The sequence below is a fragment of the Malurus melanocephalus genome, unplaced genomic scaffold (assembly GCF_030028575.1).
Source record: "Malurus melanocephalus ecotype Western Australia unplaced genomic scaffold, MMel_1.1 scaffold_590, whole genome shotgun sequence".
NCBI lineage: Eukaryota > Metazoa > Chordata > Aves > Passeriformes > Maluridae > Malurus > Malurus melanocephalus.
This window is the reverse complement of record NW_026623822.1, coordinates 337,990-346,906: the sequence shown is the minus strand read 5'-3', so window position 1 is coordinate 346,906 and position 8,917 is coordinate 337,990. Positions and strand designations below refer to the sequence as shown.

General features: G+C 48.0%; 2 protein-coding genes across 2 annotated transcripts in view; both read right to left on the bottom strand.

Annotated features, from left to right (window-relative positions):
* Window positions 1-663: 663 nt before the first annotated feature.
* LOC130583481 (arylacetamide deacetylase-like 4) lies at window positions 664-4,592 on the bottom strand. Its single transcript, XM_057382872.1, has 4 exons — window positions 4,431-4,592; window positions 2,771-2,987; window positions 2,516-2,579; window positions 664-1,831 (listed from the first exon to the last, which is right to left on the bottom strand). Exons 1-4 carry the CDS (start codon window positions 4,590-4,592, stop codon window positions 1,057-1,059), a joined length of 1,218 nt encoding a protein of 405 aa, XP_057238855.1. The 3' UTR covers window positions 664-1,056.
* Window positions 4,593-5,911: 1,319 nt separating this feature from the next.
* Window positions 5,912-8,917, bottom strand: part of LOC130583470 (arylacetamide deacetylase-like 4) — a 4,891-nt gene continuing 1,885 nt past the window's right edge. Inside the window, exons 2-4 of the mRNA XM_057382858.1 lie at window positions 8,670-8,886; window positions 7,884-7,947; window positions 5,912-7,013 (exon numbers count right to left, since the gene is read on the bottom strand). Of these exons, the coding sequence (XP_057238841.1) occupies window positions 6,239-7,013; window positions 7,884-7,947; window positions 8,670-8,886 (1,056 nt within the window). The 3' untranslated portion in view covers window positions 5,912-6,238. The remainder of the gene's footprint in view (window positions 7,014-7,883; window positions 7,948-8,669; window positions 8,887-8,917) is intronic.

Below are 8,917 nucleotides of genomic sequence, written 5' to 3'. Positions count from 1 at the left end.
ATGATGTGGGTATATGTTATTGTCTATACAGTGGTGTGTAAGTGGTACAGGAGCCCCAGGTGACTGCCACAAGTGCCCTTTTGAATTGGCTGATGTTACATCCAGTGTGAACCACTCAATGCAAACTGTGCTCAGGCCTTGCTTCTGCCCTGGCTTAGGGAGAGGAAGGGCAAGCCATAAACAGARTGAATTAATACAGGACAAGAAAGATGCTTATCCTTCTCCCCTTTACTACTTTTGTGAGCTGAGGCTGGACTCCAGCTGACAGCTACTACCCCCTCAGCACAGGCTCTGACCTGCTTTGTTTCTGCCTTCACCTTCCTGACCTTCCCCTTCTCTCCTCATCTTTCCCTCATCCTCTTCTCCAGCCAGTTTCCAATGACAGCAGTAGCAGTGTTTGGGTCCAGTTCTCCATCTATTGTGCCCACCTTTTTGTGATGCAATCATATTTGTCTGTCCTACCAGCACTCCCCTCCCTGGTTGATGGAACTCTCCTTCCAGTTACGTGGGTGCAACATCACCCAGTGGTCCAGTGGTGCAAATGGGGCAGAAAGGGGCTCTAGTCCTGCCTGTGTGCTGAGAAACACGAGTGGTGTTGGAACTGCTTGGCCATGGAACCATTTGTTTKTTGCCCACAGTGACAGTGACCACATTCGAGGCTGCACCATATTTATTTATTGTTGACCAAAACAGCAGCTCATCACCCACTGAAGACAGCCAGGTTTTATTCTCACACCACACACACCTGCTAACACACAGCCTCTCTTCACACAGATATATTTTATTTTCAACTGCTGGAATAAGCCAGGATGTCCTTTCAAAGAACCATTCTTTACTGGCAGAGCTAAAGATAAGGGCTTGCAGCATGGTACAAGCTTGTGTAAGGTTTGCATTTTCCATGTTCCAACTAASAGCTGGAATGAGGTTCTGATGAGCCTTGTTTATCATTGTTAATGGCTGCCCTTGATTGACTACCCATCACCTGATATTAAATATCCTAAAAAGATATTTTGCTAGGCTGAGGCATGAACAGACTCGTGGAATCTAAGATGTTCACTATAAGCTTTTTAGGAAGTTAACAACACTGTCCAATCCCCTTTTCCCAGATGGAAATGAGAACCCACAATAATCRTACAGGCTTATGATTCCATGGAATCCATCCTCAAGGTGGTACCAGGTCACTCGAACCCCGTTGTCCTCCAGCCTCTTCTTGTACAACAAGCCATCGTCCCGCAGCACATCATATTCACAGGTCAGGATGAAAGATTCTGGCAGCTGGTGAACAACAGAGTCTTCAGCCAGCAGTGGGCACAGGTTGGGCTCACAGAATCTCTTCACYGTCTCATAAACTTCAGCTATAAAATCAGTTGGCCTAAGTGGTTTCACACCTCTGACCTTAAATTCCTCAGGGATGTTGTCTGGACTCACCCACTTCCTATACTTCAGCCTCATGTCTGGAGGAATATGAGAGCCCTCCAAGACCTCTTGCATGTGCAGTGCATCYCCCTTGAGGTACAGCAAAGCAAAGAAAGCAGCACGTTCCCGGAATAACAGAGGGACTCCCCGATTTTGATGGTATGATGGCAAATTGAAGTCCAGTGCCTGAAGGCCTGGGTAGATGAGGATCTGAGCACGGAGTTTGGGCTGCTCTGAGCTGCCTGCCAGGGTCTGGCTCACAGCAGCTGCCAGGTTGCCCCCAGCACTGTCCCCACAGACAATGACCCGGGCAGGATCCACGCCATAGAGCTCCAGGTGCTGCAGGAAGTGCTGGGTGGCRTTCAGACAGTCTTCRTACGCAGCGGGGTATTTGTGCTCAGGGGCTAAACGGTACCTGGGATGCAGAGAGACAAGTGGARGAGAAGGAAAYATCAGTAGTAGTAATCAGGAAATGATCTCGTATGCTGCTCTTCAGCCCTATCATTTTGGGGTGGTTTTGCTCTAGGTGAGGATTTCCAGGGCCTCCAAGCAGACACTCCTCAGTTTGGGATTGCAGGTAAGCTGCAAATGGTGCGTCCAGCTATGAGGACTCACTGARGTAGGATTGTCTCTGATTAATCTTGGCCTGACCAAGGAATTGTACAGTGACCCTGAAAACTCCCTCTGTACTCATCACAAGACTATTTAATAATTCTGTGCCTCTGCTTCCTATGTGTAAAATGGGAACATTTCAGTGTGATTATTCACTTTTCGCATGGTTCCCAATTGCTTAGAACATCTTATTACATGTCCGTATGTTCAGTACAAGGAAGCCTTTTTTCACCTRAGTTTTTAATTGGCTTTGATAGACTTCCTTAGTGTGCCAAATGTTTCCATTTATACCTTTTCTGAGTATCTCTTAATGAACAGTTAAGGGCTGTGAAATCTCCATTATCACTATTTGCCTCTTTATGGACTTCACTGAATTCCACAGAAATTCCTCTGCCGGAAAGAAACATCACCAAAACCAGCACAGCCCTGCTATGGTACCACAGCAACAATAATATTCCAACAAGAAAACTGGTTAGGGTTCACTTACTGCACAGACACAACTACCGAGTCACTCTCCCTGGAGAGGTAGCGACACACCTTTTCATAGGTATCTGCAAAAGAAATATTGTCATTAGTGCTTTGCTATTGCCCCCAGCTTTGAGACAGCCTAAGGAATATCCATTCCAGAAAGGCTTCAGACTTCCTCCCAWATCACATGCTGAAACTTCATCTTATTTCAATTTTCTATAAAGATGAGAATGTTCTTTCTACACTACTACAGTTCCTTGAGGAATTATCTTACCAAGGCTTCCAAATACCCAGCCTCCTCCATGGAAGAAGAGGATGCCTCTCCTTGGCCCATCAGAGGCAGCTTTAGGCTGATAAACCCTCACAGGTACTCCATTAAACTGCAGATCCTGGATAAAGAGCTTTGGATCCAGCCCTAGTTTCCGTCCCTGTCGCACGTATCGGCCAAAAGTGATTTGACTGCAAAGCCCAGTCTTCTCCAAAATCCTTCCCTGTTATAGGTAAAAGAAATTATGACATCTTTAAAAGTCTGGAGTTAGCCAGGGTATAAAAACTCTGTATTGTACTTAGATCAAACTGCAGTTGGGGGAAATTTTAAACAAACACAGAGCTCTGATTCAGAAGTAAAACAGTTTTTCCAAGCTTTCACATGCTACAGTATGTAAAAAAATTACTTGCTCTACTCAAATCCAATGTCATTTGTAATATCACATCAGAAATGTTATAAAGATCAGCCAAATTGGTTGTCTTAGGGTACCTAATCATCAGCATTGTTCTGCATGTATTTGTGGTCATTCTTGTTTCATTTATACTTGATCACAACAATGAAATAGCATTTGTAGAAACATTCATTCATTGCAAAAAAAAATTAATATTCATGAATTAGACCATAAAAATCAAATTTGCAAATCTAAAGTGCCAAGCTGAGTTGCGCAAGTTAGTTACTGTTTTTTATTTGCACAACAGATCCACTAAGGAAAATGAAGTCGCTTTCTTTCCCAATGCTCTTGCAAGCTAAATTATAAATCTGATGTAATAAAGTGAACAAACAAGAAGCTGGGAATCAAACAGTTAGACTTGACTGGCACAACAAGATTCCTTTTTTTTAATGCCCAGTGAGTCTGTCTTGTCACCAGCTAGTGGGGTTCAGGATTGCTGGGCAGCTTAGTCRGTAAATTTAAAGAGGATATAAATGGTTTAAGAATCTGTGAGAAGGAGAACAAAGTCTGTGTGATAGCAGGGGTGATGTTGTGGCTAAAGGAGTGACAAAGCTGAAGATTTTAAGACATTCAAATACAGCAAGTAACAGAGACAGAGGTAGAGAGAGTTCTAATGCCGTTTATGCAACGCTGCCAAAGGGAGTCCAGGGATTAAGTAAAGCAGCCCTAACCGGATTGTGTGCCATAAATGTCAGCCGCRGCAGGAGCAGCTGAAGGACCGCAGCTTTCCTTGAGCAAGGTGATTTCGCCTGAAGGTGCGGGCAGTTACCAGGCAGAACACCAGCCCAGCCCTGAATTCGGGGCTGCCATCAGCCGCTCGCATCTCCGCAAACACGCCCCAGCACGTTCGTGAACCGGGAACGGGCTTTGCCCGCGACACGGGCAGGCTCCCCGGGGCAGTGTCCGCACCGAGGGCGTCCGGAACAGCATCCTCGGCCGGGRGTAGCTCGGGGCAGTGTTTGGACCGGCGGTGCCCGGGGCAGCATCCTCGACCGGGGGATATGGAGGGCAGTGTCCGGACCGGGGGGTATCCCGGGGCAGAACCCCAGCGGGGRCTGCTCCCCGCATGCCCTCCCCGTAATGCGGCACGGCCAGCATCCCACGGGGACAGCGGGGACACGCAGCCCCCAGAACCCCGCGTTCATGCAGCCGCTGCTCCCCTCCCCAGCCCGCGGGTCCCCCCAAAGGCCCCTCGCCCCCCGCACCGCCACTCACCAGCGCGGCGGTGCCCAGCAGCACGGTCAGCACCAGGCGCAGCTTGGCCGGCTGGTTCACCCCGGGCGGGATGTCGTAGCTGGGCAGGCCGAGCAGCACCGCGGCCGCCGCCAGCGCCGCCAGGGGCAGGAGCAGCAGCAGCAGCGCGGGCAGCAGCGCCATGGCCCGGCCGCGGCCCCGCGGGGCTCCCCCGGCAGCGCTCGGCAGAGCCGCGGCCCCGTCACGGGCCGAGTGCGGCCGCTCCGCAAAGCCGGCGCAGGGGTCATGGTGCGGGCGGCCGGGGGGAGCCGCGCGGAGCGGCCGGAGGCGCCGGCCGGGTAATCTCGGTTCAAGGAGGCCCGGCGTGACCTGCGCGCGGTACCGGGGAACGGCCGGGCCCGGCGCCGCCTCCCGCTGCCCGGGGCTGCCACGGTCCCCGCGCCCCCGGCCGCCGCACCGCGCTCTCTCTGCCTTCCGTGCCGCGATTCTCTGCCTGCGGCAGCGTGGAGGAAGGGCTGCAGGGAAATCTAAGGGGAGTCAGTGTTTGTTTTTTGTAAAGTGTTCRGATTCCCTCAGTCCTGTGGGATTTTTTTTTTCCTGAGGATTTCCTTAGAGCGAGGAGCAATCGGCATAAACTAAAACACAAGTTTCTCCTCAACATGCGGAAGAACTTCTTTACACTGAGGGCGGCAGAGCACTGGGACAKGTGCCCAGGGAGGGTGTGGAGTTTCCCTCTCTGGAGACATTCCAAGCGCACCTGGATGTGTTCCTGTGTCACCTGCTCCAGRTGAGCCTGCCTTGGTGAGGGATTGGACTGGATGATCTCCAGAGGTCACTCCCAAACCTAAGGATTCTGTGATTTCCATGTCCTCAGTCTGGCTGTTCTGAGTGTGCTCATTGCTGTTCTTCCTTGCTTTCATCAGCAGGGTGTAATGAAGCACCGTGTCAAGGAATACACTGCCTCATCCTGTAAATAAAACTCAAGCCATGGAGAAACCACAAATTGAYAAATTCTAGTACACAATCACAGCACAGATTCTGAAACAGTTAATACTGGGGAACATCCATTGGAAGAACATGAAAGTATTTTGCTTCATATTCTCTCTCTCTAAGCTGTCCCTTTCAGTACACACAGACTAAGAGTCCAGTTCACTGATCCTTCCTGTCTTTCTAAAACCTGATGTCAGCATTTCCTCTCAACAGTACCTCCACCCCTCAGTTGGCATAGTGGAGGCTTTCCAAAATGAAAAAGGATTTGTAGAGCTACAATTAGTTCAAAATCACAGCGCCTTTACTTGCCTTCAGCAAGGTGTCCYCTATCAACTTTGGTCTTATACTGCTACTTTTGCAGCCATGGAACAYTTGCCCAATCTCTTCATTGAGTTCTTGATCTCTGCCTATTTCTCCAGAGCTTTCCTCTAACTCATCCCTCCAGCTCACTATCTACCTAGCTTGTACATTTTAGCTAAATAAAGTCATGCTTTGGAGCTTATCAAATGGACATCACAAAGATTGTGGCTGTATTGAATAGCATTTAATCCAAATCATTTCACATAGATTATTTGTACAAGGTAAATAATTTAGTAATTAAAGACAAGGAATCAATCATATGCCAATTAGAAAAAAACACAGCACATAGAAAAACTGCAAAGATTGAACCRTCAAGAGTCTCATGAGGAAAAGAGCTGTGTTAATTTGAAGTTCATGGATATCAGAATTAGTATTTTACACATCAAAGGGTGTCACATTCTTGCTGACCAGCATTACCCAAAGTTTGGGAGCCTAAGCAGAGACATTAGTGGGAGAAACAAAAAGAGGGAGAGTTCTTTTTACAGGCCTTTTATAAATGCAACTACTCTGTCCAATCCCCTTTTCCCAGCTGGAAATGACAGATTACCATAATCAAACAGATTTATAATTCCATGGAAYCCATCCTCAAGGTGGTACCAGGTCACTGGAAYCCCGTTGTCCTCCAGCCTCTTCTTGTACAACAAGCCATCGTCCCGCAGTACATCATATTCACAGGTCAGGATGAAAGATTCTGGCAGCTGCTGAATAACTSTGTCTTCAGCGAACAGTGGGCACAGAGTAGGCTCACGGATACTTGTCACTTCCTCAAAAATTTCAGGCTTGTATTCACAGGGCTGGTGTGGTTTGTAGCCTCTGACCTTAAATTCCTCAGGGATATTATCTGGATTCACCCACTTCCTATACTTCAGCCTCATGTCTGGAGGAACATGAGAGCCCTCCAAGACCTCTTGAATGTTTGATGCATCCCCTCGTACGTACTGCAAAGAGTAGTAAATAGCGCGTTGCCGAAGTAACAGAGGGACTCCCTGATTTTGTTGATAGGATGGCAAATTGAAGTCCAGTGCCTGAAGGCCTGGGTAGATGAGGATCTGAGCACGGAGTTTGGGCTGCTCTGAGCTGCCTGCCAGGGTCTGGCTCACAGCAGCTGCCAGGTTGCCCCCAGCRCTGTCCCCACAGACAATGAYCYGGGCAGRATCCACRCCATAGAGCTCCAGGTGCTGCAGGAAGTGCTGGGTGGCGTTCAGACAGTCTTCRTASGCAGCGGGGTATTTGTGCTCAGGGGCTAAACGGTACCTGGGACACAGAGAGATAACAAAAATAACAGAAGGAAAAGCCGTAAGTGTAAATACAACGTTTCTACAGCACCCTGGTTTTCCCTGTGTTGGAATACATTTTCCCTCAGATAAAACCCCATAAAGGTATCTGTACAGAAGCGCTAAACAGGTAGTTGTCCAGTGAGTCATCACAGAGAAGTGACAGCCATAGGATGAGGCTGAAAGGATATAGCGTAGTTGGGATATTCTGAGAGCAGTCCTCATCACAATTTAAGTGATGYAACTTCATTTTTCACTTCTGGTGTAGACTGCATCTGGCCTGTGGATTAAGTAATTTAATCAATCTGCACCTCACCTTTACTTTGGATATTTCACGCTGAGAATTATTTTTTCTTTATTAAAATAACTGRGACAGTTATATTTTTTAGTATTATTAGTATTAAAACTTACTAGCATTTGATTCTTACCGTTAGAAAGCTCCTTGAAGTTTACAAGGTAATTATACCTATTTAAATGGATTACTGAATCACCACCTTCCAGGCTAGTATGTAAGTAATTTCTCAACACATTGGAACTCTCTTCTGGAAATCATTCCTTGTTTTTGTGTGGTGCCAGCACAGCTCTGTTAGGAGATTCATGAACCTTATTGCGTGCTGTGTCTGCATTATTAGCTGATGGAGCAGGGAGAGAAATTAAAACAGACCCCTCAAAATTCTGGACAGCTGGGATCYKGGGAAAGTCATAGRAAATGCTGAGTTRGAAGGGACCCATCAGGATCATTGAATCCARCTCCTGAKGAGGAGCGTTCCCACTGGCTGTGCATCCCTACGGTGCTGAGAAGCAACAAGAGGCAGAAAGGTTTGTCCAGGGCAGCCTGGCTGTAACTCACCCCACCGACACCACCAGCGAGCCACTTTCCTCYGCGATGTACTGGCAGATCTTTTCATGGGAATCTGAAACACATCGAARGATGTTTTGCTGCCCACAAACCCTCCAGAACTCCTCTCCCCCTGCTCACCGCTTCACCTTGCAGCACTGGATGGATTGTAGCCTTCCAGCTGTTGGAAATTATATAACTTTTCAAATTAATMTTTAATTAATTGTTTTAATTAATCRTAAYCASTWTATTAATTRTAAGCCATGTGCTAGTGTTAAATCACTTYTAAGAAKCTAAGTTTSTTTACACAKAAACACTGTTGTTGGCTTGATKGGGAAAATTCACKGAAACTTTTGCTGAACTAACCCTGMTATGTTCCAATGAACAAGACCTGGGAGAGGGTGTGTATTATTGAAACTGGATACAAGAAGGGCAGAATTTATGGACTACAAGGACATTCTGCAGAAACCAGAAGATAAAGAAGCAGCTAACAAAAGAATCAGTATATGTGCCGGAAAGTCCCTACCAGAGGGAAAAATACACTAAAAAGTCTAAAAGAGGACAGAATGCCAATTTATGAAAGACACGTAATTTAGAACCAATGGACATTAATTTCTTTGTTTGCTAAAAACGTATAAACAGGTAAAAAGAGTTTTGTATAAGCTTGTGTGTGGAGGCCAGAGTTCTGACAGACAGACAGACACAGATACACAGCGGCCAAGAATAAAGCACCGCCTGACTCGCTAAGGCTATAGAGGCAGTTGCAGGGGCTGGGGGCAGAGGGGCCCGGGGTCTTACCGAGGCTGCAGCAGATCCAGCCGCCCCCATGGAAGAAGACGACGGCGGGGCGCGGGCTCGCAGGCGGCGAGCGGGGCCGGTACAGGCGCACGGGCACCGGGCCGAACCGCGTGTCCTCCTGCAGCACCCCCGGCTTCGGGTCCGGCCGCCGCCCCGAGAACACGAGGCGCTTGATGGTCAGGCTGCTGCACAGCTCTATCTTCTCGAAAATTCTGCCCTGTGGGGTGAGGGAGGACAGCCGGGGTGAG